Source organism: Narcine bancroftii, chromosome 4 (genome assembly GCF_036971445.1).
Source record: "Narcine bancroftii isolate sNarBan1 chromosome 4, sNarBan1.hap1, whole genome shotgun sequence".
Taxonomy (NCBI): Eukaryota; Metazoa; Chordata; class Chondrichthyes; order Torpediniformes; family Narcinidae; genus Narcine; species Narcine bancroftii.
The window spans coordinates 265,684,374-265,705,533 of NC_091472.1; the positions used below are offsets into that span (position 1 = coordinate 265,684,374).

General features: G+C 40.1%; 1 protein-coding gene across 1 annotated transcript in view; it reads left to right on the top strand.

The window, feature by feature from the left end:
- Nucleotides 1–14,224, top strand: part of LOC138761931 (high affinity cGMP-specific 3',5'-cyclic phosphodiesterase 9A) — a 145,031-nt gene extending 130,807 nt beyond the window's left edge. Inside the window, exons 14-16 of the mRNA XM_069934916.1 lie at nt 6,904–7,008; nt 8,764–8,910; nt 13,580–14,224. Coding sequence (XP_069791017.1) covers nt 6,904–7,008; nt 8,764–8,910; nt 13,580–13,798 — 471 coding nt within the window. The 3' untranslated portion in view covers nt 13,799–14,224. The remainder of the gene's footprint in view (nt 1–6,903; nt 7,009–8,763; nt 8,911–13,579) is intronic.
- The last annotated feature ends 6,936 nt before the right edge of the window (nt 14,225–21,160 follow it).

The window sequence follows — 21,160 nt, forward strand, 5'->3', positions numbered from 1 at the left end:
CAACCACAAAATTGACCAATTTTAATAAAATACAATAATGGCAAAAGTAAAAAAAATTACAGAAGATCAAGGGTTACAAACAGAATTAATGAGAATACATAGCAAAAAAAAATAAGCTGCGAGCCTGAGAAATCAGGGTGACTGTAGTCACTGTACTCATGGCTAAGATTAGAAATGGTCATAACAGAACCTTTGGGGAGGCTGTAAGATTCATGTTGATCTTTGCAAGGGAACAGATGGAGGAGTCTTATCTCTAACTGAAGGACTTCTGTCACCAGGTGTGGAAGGGAGTGGAGAACGTGAGGAAACATTCCTATGAAGAGGGTATTGTTCCTCGAGTGTTTCTTGTGATGGGCAGGGTAGAGAATGGGTCAGGTCAGTGGCTGTAGACCAGGTGAGGCTAGATCCCTAAGGAAAACAGTGTCCTTTCTTCCATTCGGAAAAATAACATGAGTATAATGCAGATTAGCATGAAGCAGTTAAACACTCTTTACAAGCAGGTCAGCTTTGCTGGGTCTAACATGTTTTTTTAATGAAACTGCTCCAGGTTTAGATAGCCAAGTCGGCAAGGTCGATCCAGTTTTCAATTGGTAAGGGGTCTCATTGGGAGCTGGACAAAGCCATGTATGGATAGAGTTTAATGTTTCTGGCAGCACATCTTGCCAGTGGCTGGAGGAAAGACCTTTTGATTTTAGCGCAAGACTGATAGCTTTCCAGATTGTACCATTACTGTGCTCCACTGCACTATTACCCCATGGGTTATAGCTTGTAGTGTGACTAGTAGCTATACCCCTATCAAGAAGTTCAGAACTCATGAAAGCTGACCCTCTGTCATTGTGAATGAAGTTAGGATAACCAAAAATACTAAAAATCATATCAAGACATTTAATAACAGAACTAGCAGAAATGTCAGCACGTGCTGTAGAGAAGGGGAAAAGAGAGAATTCATCAATGATGTTAAGGAAATAGGAATTCTTATTATTTGAGGGTTCTTTCTTTAGCTTGGCTTCGCGGACGAAGATTTATGGAGGGGTAATGTCCACATCAGCTGCAGGCTCGTTTGTGGCTGACAAGTCCGATGCGGGACAGGCAGACACGGTTGCAGCGGTTGCAAGGGAAAATTGGTTGGTTGGGGTTGGGTGTTGGGTTTTTCCTCCTTTGTCTTTTGTCAGTGAGGTGGGCTCTGCAGTCTTCTTCAAAGGAGGTTGCTGCACGCCAAACTGTGAGGCATCAAGATGCACGGTTTGAGGCGATATCAGCCCACTGGCGGTGGTCAATGTGGCAGGCACCAAGAGATTTCTTTAGGCTGTCCTTGTACCTCTTCTTTGGTAGTGACCCCTGGGTGACATAATTCATCGTGAAGGCATTTCAAACGGTCTAGCTACAGACTTGCACAGGTCATGCGAGAAAGTGCATCCGGAGGGTCATTGAATTTTCCTTGGTGGTACAGTATATTGTAATCATAAGTAGAAAGCTCAATTTGCCAATGCACGATCTTATCGTTTTTAACCTTGCTCTTCGATTTAGTTTTGAACATGTAGGCAACAGATTTTTGATCAGTTAACAAAGTGAATTTCCTTCTGGCTAAAATGTTTCTCCAATAGCGAATGTTTCCTTTTCAATAGAGGATTGCCTGACCTCTGGCCGTGTAATGTCTGAGAGAAAGAAGCTAAAGGTCTACCAGCTTGATTTAGAGTAGCTGCTAATGCCCAATCTGACGCATCAGATTCCACTTGAAATGGTAAATCCTCATCAATAGCTGACATTGTCTGCTTGGTTATATCCTGTTTCATATTTTCAAAAGCCTGTTTGATATTTTCAAAAGCATGGAGGATTTCTTCAGACAGGGGAAAACTAGTAGTTTTAAACAGTGGCCGCGCTTTATCTGCGTAGTTGGGCACCCACTGAGCATAATAGGAGAAAATCCCCAGGCAACACTTGAGGGACTTGTGTTTTGCAGGTGGGGTTACATCCATGAGTGGTCTCATTTTCTCTGGGTCTGGGGTGTCTCCCCTTTACTCACTACATAACCTAGTATAGCCAGGCATTTAATGCGGTATACACACTTGTCGTTGTTAAGGGTTAAGTGCAGATGCTTGGCCACCTGGAGAAATTTTTGTAAGTTCCGATCATGATCATTTAATTCCTTGCCACGTATAGTGACATTGTCCAGATAAAGGTAGGTGGCTTGCAAGTTATGAGCGTCTACTAGTTTATCCACTTCTCTTTGGAAAATGGATACACCGTTGGTAACTCCAAAAGGGACTCTTTTAAACTGAAAAAGTTTGAAATCTTCCTCAAAAGTAGTAAACTGCCTCTCATCTTTGTGAATAGGCTCTTGATGATAAGCTGATTTCAGATGAATTGTGGAATATATTTTGTCATGGACGCTAGAATAGGGTCTCCCTGCAGCAGCGATCTGTTGGAGTTTGCCACGTCGCTGGCAGTTCCACTTACGATTTCAGAAGAAGGAGAAGAGGGGAAAGAATTAGATGAATCGTTGGCTCCCCAGGTCAACATAGCAGACTTGCAGTGACACCCCTGCTTATTAGTAGTGCTTGAGTTCTTCTTCTTACTCTTCAACTCACAGCGTGAGCTAGGCGAGGACTCTCATGCATGGCAGGCTCTGGCCCAGTGCCCTCACTTTCTGCGGTTGGCACAATTGGCTTGCTGCACGGGGCACTGAGAGCGAATGTGTAGCGCCAAACCGCAGAAGTAGCATCTTCTGTAGTGGCTTTTATGCTGTGGTTTAGTGGCACTCAGCAGTGGATCACCGGTTCAGCATCTCTTTCTTTATCGAGGACTTTAGCACTTTGTAGGGCAGCCTTAAAGATCTTCACTTGTTGTAAAGCAGCATTAAAGGTTAGGCCTGGGGTCTCCAGTAAATGTTGCCTGAGGTACCTCAACTCCAATCTGCTTATAAATGTGTCCAGCATCAAAGATTCTCAGTGGGCTTCGACTGTTACAGCAGCGCAAGCACAGGCTCTTGATAGCCCTTTTAGTGCGAATACGAAAGCATCTTTGCTCCCTCTGGCTTGTAGTCTTCAAGTGTGAAGCTGATGTCTTGTGAACAAAATGTTTTGTGGCATATCATAATAGGTTCTGAGGAGATTCAAGGCATTCTGGTAGACAGCTGTCTCCCTAACCACGGAGTAGGGTAACTCTCTGAGGAAAGCCACAAAATGGTCCATTTTTGCTGCATCTTGCACAACATTGTTCACTTGCATGCTTGCTTCAAAACACTGGAGCCAGTGGTGAAAATTTTCTCCAGCTCAGGTGGCATCTTGATCTATCTCGACTCTTCCAGGTTTCAGGGAAGCATCCATGATTGACAGTCTGTTAATAAAATTGATTTGACATGGAATGGACCAGACACGTGTTATACTAATACTGGGCTTTTATTAACAGACTATAACCACCACTAAACTGGCCAGTGGGAAAGCATCTCCATCTGTTATACCAATAGCAAGCCATAGCCAATAGCAAACAGTCAGTATAATACACCCCACCTCCCCCCATTACATCATCACAATCATGGAAAAGGACATGGAACCATTGAGTTTTGGGAGGAGAACACTGTTGAAATATTGACATTATTAAAGAGGAGGCATATTGGCAATTTTGGCCTGATGAAGTGCATCTTAAGACATTGTGGTAATCAAGAGGTGAAATTGCAATACACAAATGTACTGGAGAAAGGATCTATCTGAAGGAAAGGTTAACCCATGGTTCGGGCCTGGGCCCTTTGTCAGGTATTGCACTCAACCCCACCATCTGCAGACTTTCTTGTTTAACTCAAGAGATGAAATTGCAAGGGCCTGGACAGAGATTTTGTTCACACACATGCTGGAATTTTGCCTTTCTCTCCTTTCGTCTGGCATCTGGCAACCTTCTGCCTCTATCTCTCATCCTTCACCCTCCCTGATTCATTAATCTCATGTGGCTATTGTCCTAACCCCTTCCCTCACCCCTCTTTACATTAGTTTCTCTTCTCCACATCCCAGCTTGATGAAGGGTTTTGGCCTGAAACATTCATCATCCTTTTTCTCTCTCTGATGTTGCCCAATCCACTGAGTTTCTCCAGCAGATTGCATTTAGTTATAGATTTTTGTATCTTCATTAGACATGGGGGCATGCCAGCAGACTGGAGAATGGCCAATGTTGTGCCTTTAAGACTTGAAGGACAAGCCAGGAATGGCTTGACATGGCAGTCATGGGCAAGTTGCTAGAGGCAATGTTGAGAGACATGATTTGTAAATGCAAGGATTGATTACGAATGATTAATATGGCTTTGTGAATGGGAAATTGTGCCTCATAAAATTGATTGAGTTTTTTGACCAAGAGGATTGATGAATGCAGGGAAATGAGAGGTCTTCATGGACTTTAGAATGGCCTTAGTCAAAGACCTGCATGGTGGTGGTTTGGAGAGTTAGAATCAATGGGGTCCAAGGTGAGCTGGCCAATGGCTAGGTGACAGGAGTCAGAGGGTGATGGTGGATGCTTGCTTTTCAGTGTGTGGTGGTGTGCTGCAGGGATTGGTGCTTGGTTCCCTGGTACAATTTAACATAAAGGTTGGAGGTGATTTGGTTCAATCCAAAACCTGAATCTTAAATCTGTGACAATGCAGATTATGAAGCTATGAATAGTGAGTTGGTAGATTGGGAAACTGCATGAAAATATATGAGAGTAAATCAGAAATGGTTACCTCACTAAAACAATGTCTTCCTGAACACTCCAGTGATCATCAATCTGATGCATATCTGATGCATATTGGGAAAAAGACTTGCCCACAGATATAAATTTGTGTGACCGCATCAACTTTTCAAACTTTTTTTCATAAATGGGAGTTGAATTGTTCTTCCCTGCCTTTCAGGCTGTCCATACAAACCATTTCTTTTGTTATTTAAATAAAATGCAAAATATTGCTGCTCTTTATGTGTTAAACAAAATAAGTTTGAAAACCCCTTTTCAAAACTTAGTGGCACGTCACTGAGTTATTCTGATTTCTCTCATACATCATTGTTCATTTGAAGAGAATGTACTCAAGCATTCATGAACTATTCTCAATATAACTTTACAAATGAGCTTTGCTACGTCATAAAATGCTAAAATATAAATTGATATGCTTTCAAGATTTATTTTAATTATTGATTAGTCTACTTGCTGATGCCTTTACATTTGCATTAATTTAAATATATCGTCAAATTTATCAATCATTCCCTAAATACACATTGAGTCTTCACATATTTTCTGATTAAAATACCACCTCAGATAAATGTAATGTGCTACGTAAAAGGCCACGCAGTTTACTTATCTCATGCTTTTTTAATTATAAATATGTGTGACAGGAAGAGACAAATTAGGTCATTTTGCCTTTAGGTGATGGTGAAAAGCAGACAATATTGATGCAGCTGCAGTTATTAATATTCATTCATGATGTCATTATGATGTTCATTTGCATTGATCTCAATCAGTAGGGAGTTTGGGAACAGGTGATGGGAAATAAAAGGGGAATAATAAAAAATGGATACTCTGAGTTTCTGGGTAACGGTGAAGGAGAGAGTGCAGGAAGAGTAGAGGAGAAAGTGGGGGAGAAAAGGGGAAGAGGGAGAGAGTGGGGTAGAGAGAGTAGGGGAGAAAGATTGGAGAGGGAGAAAGAGAGAGGGCGTGAGAGTGGGCAAATAGAGAGAGGGACTAAATTGATTGAACAGGAGGCTCATTGTGTATCTGTGCTTGAATCCATGAAAAGAATGACGAGTGGTTAGTAAAGTGTACGAGATTCTGGAATTCATAGAGGCAGAGAGCACAAAGGCAGGGCATCACATTGAACCAGCATAAAACATTGTTTTAATCACAAGTGGTGTATTGCATCCAATTCTGGTTATTTAACTTTAGGAATAAAGTGAAGGACTAATAGTACAGAAGAGATTTGTTGAAATTATTCCAGTGATGAGTGATTTCAGTTATTACTTATCTGGAATAAAAGGGATGGGATTGTTTTTTAAAGATATGATTTTTTTTAATGTACATTTGAGGGCACACTGGCACAGTGAATAGAATTGCTGCCTCAGAGTTCCAGCAATCTGGGGTTAATCCTGACTTCCAATGCAATCTGGGTGGAGTTTGCTCGTTCTTCCTGTGGCTGATTGGGTTTACTCCAGTGTTTCAGTTTCTTCCAATGTACCAAAGACATACTGGTTGTCAGGCTTATGGGAGACTGCGAATTGCTCTTGGTGTAACATCTAGATGGAATTGTGCTGAGACTATAGTTCAGGGCAAATTATTTTGAAATTAAAATAACAGTATTACATTTATCCATGCAAATGTCATTTTTTCCAATTACATTATGTATCTTAACATTTTGTGCAGAAAATAAAAGTGCTGGAAAAACTCAGCAGGTTTCACAGCCCGAACCCTTCATCAGGAGTACCAAAAATCAGGCAGATGCCTGAATGAAAAGGTGGATGGGGTGGGGGGGGGGGGTGGGGGAAGGATGGTGAAAAGGGGAAGAACACAGGCTAAAAGCAAAAGGTAAAAGGTGGATATAGATGGGAGGATAGAAGCTGAGAAGTGATGGGGGAGAGGGCAGATGGTGAAGAAGAGTAGCTGTCTGTTCAGAGAAGGAAGGGAAAGGGGGTGTGAAGTTGGAGGCTCATCGCTCTGCCTCCCTTCCTCCAGCTCCCTACCCGCCTTCCTTCCTTCTTTATCAGAAAACTATCTTTATAATCAAATGGTTATGCTTTCATTTCTATTTGCTTGTTTAAAAAATCATTTATGTACAGAGATTTCATTTTCATGAACCTCAATACTATGATTAAATATTTCTTGTAGTAAAGTATTTTCACAATTCTAAGGTGATCAGTTAAAGCCAATTAATATTTTTGTAATATCATTTCTTCACAGCTTATAATGATTATAATAAAAGTTAGTGATATTTCCAATGAAGCACGGCCCATGGATGTGGCTGAACCATGGCTAGATTGTTTGCTGCAAGAATTTTTCAACCAGGTACTCTAATATATTTTATGCAATGTGAAAATTTTGAATTGCTATATTTGAATGAAAATGAAACTTTGGAATGAATACTGATAGTTCCAGAAAAAAAAAACCAATTTTGAAACATGAATAGACTTTTCAGGAATCTCTGTCACAAAGATCAATGGAATTAGTCACCTTGTTTCATCTGCTTGCTTGGAAGAAGGAAGATGACTGAAGGGCCTCATGAAAGGTCCTGGATTTGATGTATTAGTCTCTCTCTCTCTCCCTGCCCCCCCCTCTCTCTCTCTCCATTGCTACTGCCTAACCTGCTAAATATTTCTAGCATTTTATGCCTGAAAGAAGCATTTGATTTCCATAACTAGTGAGAAAGCAGAAGATTTTCTGAGAATTTTACAGAACCAGGATACTTTGTGAATGTCATCAGAGAAAGGCAGTGGAAGTCCTGTTTGGAGAAGCACTCTTCTCTTAAGTCCAGTCTATGATGCAGGCAGTTCCATTCCATTAGGCTGACAGACTTGCAGATTGGGATTCATGATTCAGACACAAGACCTGAAATGGCACTGAAAAGTGTTGGGGGAGAAAAAGACTGAGGAAAAATTCAAATGTCGCAAAGGTGGACAGACTAGTGAATTTTTCTTATAAATTTCCAGAACAGTTGTGATTGTCTTAAATTGTCAGAAATTCCATAATAGTTCTCCTGGTTTTGATTTGAAAATATAAGTTGCTCTGAAATCAAAGGGATGTGTTTTTTGGACCTGGACTCTTGATTGAGATTGTGTTATGTTCTGTATAGCTGTACATGCAATTAATGTGATGATCTTACTTATCTTAATAGCTGTGGAGCTGTGATAATAACCAATAGTTATTGGAAATCTCCTTTAATAAACTTGCCTCAAACGTACCTTTCAAATCATCATCTAAATTTTTTAATGTGATCTTTTAAAGACAAGTTTCTTCACCTCAATATAATGTAAAGATATATTTACGTTTTTCCTTGATTGAAGGGTGACTGTTTCTCTTACTTTATATCAAAGGTAACTGAATGTCTACTTCTCTAGTTGAGGACTTTCATTCTGTACCATGTCTCCATGATTTATTGAGGTATTTTGGGAGCTGGACCATGTAATATTTATTTTTCCTCTTATAGCTGTTCTTGCCATCCCTTATTAAAAGATGGTGAGACACAAGATCTAAATATTGTATAGCCTATTCAGCTCATGTATAATTTACTAAGTGGTAACATACTAATAATAATATTATAGTAGGAATTACATTGCAAATGGTGTTCATTGAAACAATCGAACAGGTCATTTGGGCACAAATTGGTTTGGATTTTAGAGAGCTGACGTATTTCTCCATACATCATGTGACTAATGTACCCAGAGCAGAATGAATTTCTATTTTGTGACTTGGAGGGTAGAAGTTTTTAAAGTTGATGCTTAAATTTGAGCTGATTGTCGATGCAGAAAGAGTCTAATTTGAAACAAAGCTTGCCTGGTGAGAATGGCAAAGAAGCAGGTTAATTACCTGTTTTACATTCATCCAAGTTTTCAACTTTCACCCAAAGGATGAATTAAGTTAAAAACAGGACAAATGGACTCTTCTGGGGTTATCGTTAGTACAATGAAGAAAATCAGAGCTGGGTAAGGATTCTGTGAAATTCTTGTAACCGAGTGATACCTAAATCCAAATTAAATCACGACTTAAGATGTGTAAAGCTCACAATCATTTCTGATCCTCCATATTTTCTATTTTGTGTTGAAGAGTGACATGGAGAAACTTGAAGGTCTGCCAGTGTCCCCATTCATGGATAGGGACAAAGTGTCAAAGCCATCATCCCAAACAGGTTTCATCCGCTTTGTGTTGTTGCCATTGTTCATTGAACTTGCAAATCTGTTCCCCAATTTGGAGGTAAGTCTTTATCCTTTTGAACTATTTTTTCTCAGCATATTATCATAACATGTGGCTTGCAATTTGTACAGTAAAACCCCTGGTATCAGGAATTCAAGTGACTGGCAGACTCAATCAACCAACAAAAAAATCAGGAAAATAAATTTAAAAAAATTAAAATAAATAAGAATAAAATAATAGGTAAAAATATCTAAGTTTCAAATTGTAAAAGTAAATGTTCTCTGCAGTAACATATGAACCTTTGGTGAAGGTGGGAGCAAATATTCAGCCAGCAGAGGGCCTTGGTCTTGCTCTGCTTGTAGAAGCAGTTTGAAAATTTAAAAAAATAATTTAAATTAATTAAAATAAAGAAATACAGCACGGTAACAGTTCATTTCAGCCCACAAGTCCATGCTGCCCAATTTATACCCTCATTAACCTACACACCCAGTTTTTTTTGAACAGTGGGTGGAAACCAGAATCCTTGGAGAAACCCCTCATTGACACGGGGAGAATGTAGAAACTCCTTACAACAGTGTGGGATTTGAACCCGGTCCAGTTCTGATCGCTAGTGCTGTAAAGGCACTGTACTAACCACTAAGCCAACCATGTCACCCAAAAGTTTGAATAAATTTGTGTTTGAATAAAATGGCATTGCCCAGGATGAAGAGCTGGTTGATGCCGCTCGCTGTTGGGGTGATTCCCTTAAAGTGTCTCATTATCCTTGCTAAGTCAGAGTAGCCCCAGTCAGAGGCTTTATCTGTAAACTTGGGGGAGGGAGCTTAATTATCTATAATTTTATGATTCATCTTTCGGGCGGCTCTGTGAAGGGAAAGAACATGCAGATGCAGTATTGGTTAAATATTTTCAAAAAATGTCATTGAATATAAAGTAAAATGCTTTAAGATTTATATATTCAGGCAAGTGAAGTTTGTTCAGTGTAAGTACAATATTAGCATTTTTGTCCTTTGTCTTTTAAACTGTTTATTCTTAATGCACGTGTATTAGTTAGGCATTACCTATCTCGGCTGCACCATTTCATCAGATGCAAGGATCGACAATGAGATAGACAACAGACTCGCCAAGGCAAATAGCGCCTTTGGAAGACTACACAAAAGAGTCTGGAAAAACAACCAACTGAAAAACCTCACAAAGAAAAGCGTATACAGAGCCGTTGTCATACCCACACTCCTGTTCGGCTCCGAATCATGGGTCCTCTACCGGCATCACCTACGGATCCTAGAACGCTTCCACCAGCGTTGTCTCCGCTCCATCCTCAACATCCATTGGAGCGCTTTCATCCCTAACGTCGAAGTACTCGAGATGGCAGAGGTCGACAGCATCGAGTCCACGCTGCTGAAGATCCAGCTGCGCTGGGTGGGTCACGTCTCCAGAATGGAGGACCATCGCCTTCCCAAGATCGTGTTATATGGCGAGCTCTCCACTGGCCACCGTGACAGAGGTGCACCAAAGAAAAGGTACAAGGACTGCCTAAAGAAATCTCTTGGTGCCTGCCACATTGACCACCGCCAGTGGGCTGATATCGCCTCAAACCGTGCATCTTGGCGCCTCACAGTTTGGCGGGCAGCAACCTCCTTTGAAGAAGACCGCAGAGCCCACCTCACTGACAAAAGGCAAAGGAGGAAAAACCCAACACCCAACCCCAACCAACCAATTTTCCCCTGCAGCCGCTGCAACCGTGTCTGCCTGTCCCGCATCGGACTTGTCAGCCACAAATGAGCCTGCAGCTGACGTGGACTTTTACCCCCTCCATAAATCTTCGTCCGCGAAGCCAAGCCAAAGAAAAGAAAGATGAGAGCAAGTCTCAAGCAACCGGCAAATGCACTTATCCAGCATCTACCAATCCTCATAGGGATTTTTACTGTACTTGATTTTAGTGAATGCAGATTATACGATCTACCTCTTGATTAGAAACAACAAAGATATTTGGGTTGATGCCATTATTCATTATCTAACCTGAATTAACATGATATACAACATTTAGATGGGTTGTCATCTAGAGCTTGTAGATTTCAATTAGAAAGCCTCAGACTGTATTTTCCAAAATTGAATTAAACCATAACATCTTCCTTTTCTTTCTACAGTTTGACAATTATTGCTCTTTAAAATCGTGAGAGGCACAGATCCTAGCCTCGTAAATTTCCCTCATAGTTGAACTGCAACAATAAAGATCAGAGTGGCATCCAAATGTGGCTTTGAAGTCCTTTGAAGAAGGACTCCAATTTAGCACCTTGGCATTTGAAATCAAAAAGGAATTTTACTTATCCTTCTGTGAAATCACTTAAAAAAGGTTCTTATTGTCTGTCACTTGGTGACCTTGAGGAGGAGGTCATGAGCTGTGCTCTTGAACTCTGGAAATAGGTTGAAGTAAAAATTAATGTCAAATAAGTGCCTCCGAGGAAGCAGGACTTTCAACTTCAAAGATATTATTTGACCAATTGTGATAAAGAGGATGCCTTCAAATATATCAAAGTCAATGAGAATGAGGGAATCAGCAATTTGTTGTGTCAGTGGAGGCCAGTTATAACAAGCCCAGACATTGATGACAATTTTCAGCTGATTCATTAATGTCTTACCATTCATTGTTAGGTCAGAACCGATGAGCATTGATTATTCCTTTCACAACTCATTGGACTACCCGTATTTTTATGCATATAATGTGCACAATTAATAGCGAGTGTAGGAAAATCAAATCAGCAATTTATAGCGAGCATGGGAATATATTAGCGGCAATAAAAGAACATGCACAATTAATAGTGGCCGTGGGAAAGATGCACTGACAATTTATAGTGAGCGAGAGAATATTATAGCGAGTATGAAAATAGCAGCAATGACTGAATGGGCACTATTTATAGCGGCCATAGGAAATTTTGATCTTGGTAATATCTCTGTACTGAATGCCATGGAATTCCTATAAACAGGACATTGTGGCTTGGGCACTGCACCTAATCAATGTTAATTGCCCAGACCCATCCCTGAGGGAGGACATTAACATATCAAGTGCCTCTGATTTGAGATAACAGGCCCTTTCAGAGAGGGCAAAAGTCCAAATGTAAAGGTGGAGAACCTCCACAAAATGCATAATCACATACCTCTCCGAATGTGCGGAGGCAGTTTCCGAACCACATAATCTAACCACACCTGGAGAGGGATCTGAATGTACAGATGGACTAAGTGGCTGTTTAGGGGTGGTCTGATAATGCCGTCAGCCAGTAACCAATCTCCCCACTCATCCCTCTCCCTCCAAGTCAGGGGCAGAGGGAGCCGGCAGGGCAGCGGGAGCAGTTGGGGCAGCGGGAGCAGTCGGGGCAGCAGGGGCATTCAGGGCAGTGGAAGCTGTCAGCGGGGACCAACGGGGTAGTAGGGGCCAGCAGGGTAGTGGGAGACGGCATGGCAATGGGAGCCATCAGGAGACGGCCAGTGCGGGCTGGGGCAGCCACACCAGGCCACTTTGGCCTTTGGGGTTGCTCTCTGTGGCTCAAAATGCAGCAGAGCAATGGCTGTCTTCCCTACCCATAATCTCCATGCAGCTGGAACTGTTCTGAGAATCACAGAATGGTTCCAGCTGCCTGGGGGATTATGGGTAGGGAAGACTGTCATTGCTTTGTGGCATTTTTATGACAGTTGGCACTACAACATCAGTCGCCCCACCTCTGTCAGATCCGAAGGGAACGATGAGGTGCTTCTGGATAAGAATGGGAGCTGGAGCAGCATTTTAGGGTGCTGTCTGATAAGTAAGTTCATAGTTTTTCTATCCGCTTCTGTAGACGGCCTCAAGTCGGGGGGCCTGACATGAAATGGCTTAACATTAGAATTTAAAATCCTGCTTAACTCTGAAGCCTGTTTAATTGATTCATCTATTTAATTGATTCGATTCCTCTCCAAAAAAGCTTGTTAATGTGTTGCAGCAGGATATCATCTATATAATGGGTGATTGACACCTCTGGGGGAAGTTGATTGTGGGAGATTAACTGTGGCAGATACTGATATCTGCTTTGTCTCATGTTCCATTTAAATGTAAATTGACTTTGCCAGTTGGAATTTAGAATCCTACACCTGGGCATCATATGAAAATATTTTTGCACAATTTATAATTTTATGCATGAAAATACGGTATTTAGCATTCTGTGCTTGCATGCAGCTAAATCTAAATATCAACCTGCCACAATTATTTTTGGCACTGCAGGTACTTTATTTTTCAGTGGAGTTAACACAAAACAAAGCTCTGATAAAACCCACATTCAGTGACAAATGCATATTTGTTCTATTTTTTTTTCACTGTAGCCCACTCCTGATGTTAAAAATGATTTCCTGTTCAACTATACTTTAAATTATTCAATATTGTAAGTTTTGTAAATAACATAGAAAAGCATTAGAAACTGAATAGACAGCTTGAATTTAGACAGAATTCAGAATATATTGGTTATAAGTATTAGTCATATTTCTTCAAAGGGCAGAAAAATGCCAAGTGTCAAACAAAACTAAAAAAAAATTTATGAATAATGTTGGAGAAACTCAGCAGGTCAAACAGTGTGCCTTATATAGCAAAGATAAACAAACTTAAACAGTGTTTCATCTTGAACCCTTCATTAAGGTAAAAACCTGTTACTTACTGGGATATTTCATATGAAATATTAGCAATTTAAAAGGGAATTTTTTTTCTTTGCAGCAACACATTATTGACCCTGTACGTAAAGCTTTGGATTACTACACAGAGATGGAAAAAGCCTTGGAAAAGGAGAAGCTGAATCGGACTGGCAGCACATTGAATGAAAAGACAGTAAAATCTCCAGAGAAACAAAAGGGAAACCAAAAAAAGGCAGATTCTCCTGAGGTGAAGAAAACTGTGGACAACATCTCTGACAAACCGAAAATGGAAAAGAAATAAATTAATATAGGGTTGGCATTGGGATTATTAGACACACTTGCTGAGATGCTTAATTATTTGTGAATATGTGATACATTGAAGAGAAAGTAGAAAACCTGCTTAAGTTACTCCCATCTCCCTTTCTGATCCAGCAATCAATCACGTCCCAGGTCTTGACTCTTCATTCCACAGGTCTGGTGATTGCAGGTATCTGTGATTATCTATAAGAACAGATTTTAATACTGGCCAAACTATTACCAACCGAACTAATCTACTCAGTATGGGACTGCACTTAGAAAAGATAAAAAGAATCACAAGCCTCAAACCTCCTCATCATGATGGAAGAATAGGTTCTGTGTTTTATTTGTGAGCAGAAATAACTGTGAGTATTGATGATTAAATGCATGCTTGAACAATTCAAAAATAAACTTGGTGTACAATATCTAATGTCAAGGTGTTGGATATATTGTAAGGAATAATATTCTAGCCAAAAATATGAATGGAAGTGAAATTCGTTGTGTAATTTTAAGAATCAAATGATCAATATACAAATTTGTTGTTAGATATACCTGCACAGACTTTTCAAGAAATATATTTGAATAAAAATACAGTTAATGAGGATATGCTGGTGAGAAAGTAGAGTACAAGTAAGTATAAAGACTCCTGAACTCTTTGCAATAAAGTTGAGGTTATAATAAAAAACAGCACAAATATGGAGAGAAAAAAAATCTCATGTTTCTTCATTTACAGTTCCTGCCTTCTCTATTGAAAATTTCTGGCAATTCTATTGTCAATACCTACCATTTGGTTTTTTTATTGCTTTGTTTTATAGCTGTTTTGATATTTGTCCATAACGCCATCCTCTTTCCTGATCCTTGAAACCACTGGTTTTATTTTCGTCCATCTATCCATTGCAACCATAAATAACTTTAATGATTGGCTGCTCTTGATTCCTTTTCTTGATCTTTTTAAAGCTTGATGTTTTCTCAAATGATTTTCTCATCCAGAATTCCTCATGAATAATGGGATAAAGAAAACTCTCCCAGAAATTCCTTGTGTTGCATCAGAATTGCATCTAATTTAAGCTTGTAGAAGAGGCTGAGGGCCAAGAGGTAGATGAATTCCAAGTGGATTTTTTTCCACTGCTGGGATGCCTGAACATAACCTTGTTGTCCAGCTCAGTGCAAGGCATGTTCACCGGACATGTAATCTTCATCCTTTAGCTTATCCTAAACTGCATTAGCCCCTGTACCATCACCAACACCTATTCTTGAACTCTAGTTTGTAACCTTTTTTTTAAATTTTTTAAAATTTTTCACACTATGAACCATATTAACCAAAATATACACAAACATTTCCCTCTTGAATATACACAGTGTCATTTTCTCCCCTTTTTCCCCTACCCACTAAACATTCAACATGTACAATACAATAAACCCATTAAACAATTTCATCACACAATGAAAATAAACAAGAAAATTGTGTCATCTACTTTTACACACTGCATCAGTTCATTTTGTCGTCTTCTCATTCTATCATTTTAGGGGGTAGAGGTCTGCGGTAGGCCCTCTCTGTTGTGTTCCATGTACGGTTCCCAAATTTGTTCGAATACTGTGATGTTATTTCTTAAATTATATGTTATTTTTTTCCAATGGAGTACAAATATGGTATAACTCACGGTACAATGTTTGCATATAACCAACTAAAAACCTACTTGAAGGACAAATTGGGAAGCAGGCCGAGGTTACCAGAAGGAAGCAGCTTTGAATATGTGATTACAGACACAATGATAATTAAAAGATTTATAACAAACATGTACACCAAGCTGCAAGAGAAAGAAAATGATGAAATAAGGTGTAAACCCAAACAAAAGTGGGAACAAGATCTAAACATAAAGATGAAAAATGGGAAAAAGCTAATCTCAGAAACTATGAAAAATACAATAAACACGAGGTTATGCATGATACAATATAATTGATTACACAGGCTATATAATCACGCCCCAGAAGTTAAATAAATGGAACCCAACAGTATCAGGTAGATGTTTTCGCTGTAAGAAGGAAACGGGAACAACAGTACATGCAATTTGGGCATGTGAGAAAGTGGAAAAGTTTTGGGAAGATCTAAATCAGGTATTAAATAAAATCACAAAAAGCAACATACCAAAAATTCCAGAGATCTTTCTTCTAAGTAATATAAGTAAAGAACTAGGCCTTAAATTGGATGAAGCACAAAAAAGATTTATGATAGCCTTAGCTATAGCAAAAAAAATGTGTAATGTCAACCTGGAAATCAGAAGAGAGCAATGGTACATAGTTTGTAAACTTGACCCAGCAATCAGCCATGTCCCAAGCCTCGGGTCTGATGATACAGACCTTCTGATATCTCTCCTAAACCATGAATATCCCCAGCCTCCTTTCCACTGCAACATCCCCCACCCTCCCCTGTCTGATCTGGTAACCCTCTTAATCCATTGATAACCCAAGTCTAGGCCCCAAACTGTTACCCCAATCCTAACCTAAATGATGGAGTGCCCCATGATCCTCAACAGGATGCACCCACTACCACCACCATGCATCCTTCACATTGGAACATTGCCGGTTACCATCCCTCAATACTGCCCTAACCTTACTGAAACTACTTCATTTTGGTATAGATCTGATTGGACCATCCTGAATCTGATTCTTGGACACTGAACTCTATTTCAACTATTCAGTTGCAGATGCAGCCTGGGTCTTTGACCTGGATACAGTTTGCAGCAGGGTAGCTCCACAACTGAATGGAATGGAAAACAGGCTAGAATTTCAGGCAATTGAGGAAAGTATTTAGAATGTGTGAGGGGAAAAATGAATTAAAATAGCTACACCAGGGAAATCAAACTCATTTTGGCAGTGGATTAGCAGTAGAGGAGGAGAAGGAAGATGTAATCTAATTTTAGATCTTAAAAATATTGCCATGGCAACAGCGAGTGACTGCGTAAGTAAGTCCTTAAAGGTATCTTCAAAAACCTTGCACGTCAGAACAGAGGATACTGGTATTCTGGATGGTTGAGGAGGGTAATGTGGAGACCCGAAGGAAATGTGGTGTGATGTGGAAAACAAGAACTTGGTTATCAGTTTAAAATAATGATATTATACATTCTATGTTGTATCAACACATTATGATATGAAAACTAACATTCTTAAAGCTTGTTTTCTACAGCAATTTGTCATGTGACTGAAAAAAGACTTGTCAGATGAAAGGAACTAGTTTGATCATGTGTATAAAAGACATTTTTTTACAACTGATGGAGAGGACTTTGTTTTGGGGATTAGAATTTGCTGTACCTAGGAATCGAGAACAGCAGAAGGAATGGGAAAATGCTGGATTCATTAAAGTTTCTATTTTAAACTATGGACATGAGTGATATTAGAAGCTTTGATTAATCTTATTATCTCGAGTTTCACAGGTCACCACAAGAAGTTGGGCTCTGAGAGTTGTTTAGTTAGATAGGTCAAACTGTTTTTTCCTTGCTGCTAATTGCTTAATAACTATTTCCTCAAACATGCTGATTGAATTAGAATCACATTCCAATGAATCAGTGTCCAGCAACACATTGCTTTTAAGTAGCCAACTTTACATTATACTTTCTTCTTTGGCTTGGCTTCGCGGACGAAGATTTATGGAGGGGGTAAAAAGTCCACGTCAGCTGCAGGCTCGTTTGTGGCTGACAAGTCCGATGCGGGACAGGCAGACACGATTGCAGCGGTTGCAGGGGAAAATTGGTTGGTTGGGGTTGGGTGTTGGGTTTTTCCTCCTTTGCCTTTTGTCAGTGAGGTGGGCTCTGCGGTCTTCTTCAAAGGAGGTTGCTGCCCGCCAAACTGTGAGGCGCCAAGATGCACGGTTTGAGGCGTTATCAGCCCACTGGCGGTGGTCAATGTGGCAGGCACCAAGAGATTTCTTTAGGCAGTCCTTGTACCTTTTCTTTGGTGCAAAAAAAAAGACATTATACTTTATGTACATGTTATCAAGCAAAGATTGCCATTGCATTAATGGTGTGCACTGGGTTGGTTAATGCAACAGGCAAAAAGTTTTGTAAATGTGGAAAAAGAACTGCAGAGGGATAGAAGTTCGATGGAATGCAAGGGCTTATGGCCTTTGGTAGCAGAAAGCATTGTGGTGAATGATGGAATAATACTTTGGGATGCTGAAGGGATATATTAAAAGATAAAAGTGGAGGAGATTATAGAGATAGGGGTCAGAGTGTGTAGTGTTGCATAAACAAGAGTCAAATTTGAAGCATTGCTTTACCAGAAGTTGGTCAGCGATCACAGGAAATTACAAGAAAACAGGTCTTAAGAGATTTTTAAACATGAGCAGCAGAGTTCTGGGTGACTTTGACTGAGAACTTGGAAACGAGGAGTTGTTTTTAATTGGTATTGACTGTACCTGAGTAGATTGTGATGGAAATAATTTCTGGGTGGAATTGAATCGGGCATTTATGCATTTTGTTCACATAAAGTGTGGCTGCTAACTTTTTGTCATTTGTCATCTAATGTTGCTGATCCATGCAATGCACATTCTGCCTGTCCCAATGCAAATGGACTTAGATGCACACTAATATAGCTGTTTGAATGGATTTTCTCTCTCTTGCATACTCTATCTCTGTAGTAGTTAACGTGCATTGCTGCCATGGAGAACATGCACTTAAGGACAGATGTTGCTCTGGTTGTTACACAGCAAATCATTGGGGGAGGAAGGAAATTCAAAACAAATCAAATCAACTTTATTGCCATCTGATTGCACAAGTGCAACCCGTCAAAACAGCGTTCTCTGGTTCTTGGGGCAAAACATGCAGATACACAAACAGACATAACACACATAGAGACAAACAATACATATTTTTATTTAATTTTTTTCTTATATGCAGGGAAAGTATTCCTATATACAAATAAATAGGTTTCATGAATATGAGAGTATTGGATGGTTAGTGTGAGCAGTTCCTTTTGTTGTTGAGCATTCTCATTGCCCGTGGAAAGAAGCTGTTCCTTAGCCTGGTGGTGCTGGCTCTGATACCCCATCCCTTCCCCGACAGGAGCAGCTGAAAGATGCTGTGTGTTGGGTGGAAGGGATCCTAAATTATTCTTCGTATTATCTTCAATGATCCTCCACATCGATAAGCTGGAGGGAGATGCCATTGATCCTCTCTGCCACTCTTATTGTGGGAATGGTGCAGATTCTGTTTGAGTAATTGCTTTTGATATAAACCATCCCTGTGTCATTTAAAACTATATTTTGTCTAAGGATTAATTTATGGGGTGCCCAATTGGGCAAACCTGCCTGCCATGATGTGTGTCCCTCTCGAAACCAGGTGCAGCCCATCCTTTTTGTATATCCCCAGAAAAGATCCCAGTGATCCACAAATCTGAATCCCCAGCCCCTGCACCAACTTTTCAGCCACGCATTCATCTGCCACAACTTCCTGTTCCTTTTCTCTCTGGCGCGTGGCACAGGCAGCAAACCTGAGATTACTACCCTTGAGGTCCTGCTTTTTAACTTCTTTCCTAACTCCCTATATTCCCTCTTCAGGTCCTCTTCACTCCGGTCTATGCCATTGGTCCCTACATGGACCATGACATCTGGCTGCTCACTCTCCCCCTCCAGAATGCTGTTAACTCAATTAGAGACATCCCTGACCCTGGCACCTGGGAGTCTCAATCACATTCACAGAACCTCCTATGTATTTGCCTAATCAAAGCTCTCCCCTTCTCCCCCTTTCCCTTTTGAGCCGAGGGGCCAGTCTCTGGGCAAGAGATGTGACCACTACAACCTGCCCCTGGTAGATCATCCACCACAACAGTATCCAAAACAGTATACTTATTGTAGAGGGGAATGGTCAAAGGGTTCTCTGCTCTGTCGGCCTATTCCTCTTCCCTTTCCTAACAGTCATCCATCCACCTGCCTCCTGACTTTTGGGGGTTAATGAAGCTCCTCTCCTTCACCCCCTCTGCCTCCTGAATGATCGAGAGTTCATCCAACTCCAGTTCCATTTCCCTTACTTGGTCCCCCAGGAGCTGCAGTTTGATGCTCCTCCTGCAGGTGTAGTCATCAGGGACAATTGCACTGTCCCAGATTTCCCACATGTAGCAATCAGAGCATTCTACTGCCCTCGCTCTCCATTATCGATTCCTAGTTTAAATACAAAGGTCTTAAGTGGCCTTACTTTGCTGGAAACAAGCTCATTCTCAGCCTCTGCTCACCAAAGCCTTGCAAGGCAAAGCCTCTAAGTCCCACTTCTACCCTGAGCCAAAAGAATTCTAGTTCTTAAAGAGTAAAATAATATAATCAGCTTTGATGGTTGGCAAGTCCCAATGGGGTTCTACTTCATTGTTCGCTCCATTTTGATCTTTCTGCTGGATTATCTCTGGAAGTTGCCATGGCTTTATTCCACAGACTAGTGCCTATTCTACAATATAATAAAGTGACTTGGATGATTCAGAAGAAGCCCACCATTGGCCACTTGCCTCCCTGTTAAAGAAATGGAATTTCCTGGAGACCTGCACCTGAAGTAGAGGAGAGAAAATGATTTCAGTTTCCAAAAAAGAGATGCAGTAAGAACAAAATTGAGAAATGACCATTTGGAAAAAGAAAAGAAATTGTGCTAAAATATGTATAGTAAAATCTCTTGGGTCTAGCGCCTATGGGAATTAGTAGATGCCAGATAAGTGTATTTTATGTTTGCTTGAGACTTACTCTCATAATGCCTAACTAATACACCTGCATTTAGAATAAACAGTTTAAAAGACAATACCATACTGTATTTACACAGAAAAAAAACTTCACTTGCATGAGTAGATAAACCTTAAATCATTTAACTTTATTTTCAGTCACATTCTTTGGAAAAAATTTAACCATCTTGTTGGTTCTTCCCCCTACATGGAGCCACCCGAAAGACAAACAATGACATTATAGATAATTAACTCCCCCCTCCCCCAAATTTACAGTTAAAGCCTCTGACCGGGGCGACTCTTACTAAGCAGGGATAAGGAAACACTTTAAGGGAATCACCCCAACAGCGAGCAGCATCAACCAGCTCTTCATCCTGGGTAATGCCATTGCTGTTTCCTATAACTTTATTCAAATAGCTGATATGAGCAAAACACAACCATGGCTGAATATTTGCTCCCATCTTCACAAAAGATTTATGAGTTGCTTCAGAGAACATTACTTTTACAATTTTAAACATTTTTTTAACATATTATTTCATTCATATTTATTTTAAGTTTTAAAATTTATTTTCCTGTTTTTTTTTGCCAGTTGCTTGAATTCCAAATGCCAGGGATTTTGATATAAATCTACAAATGAATACGTTTGAGTAATTTTAGCACTAGAACAGAATTACAT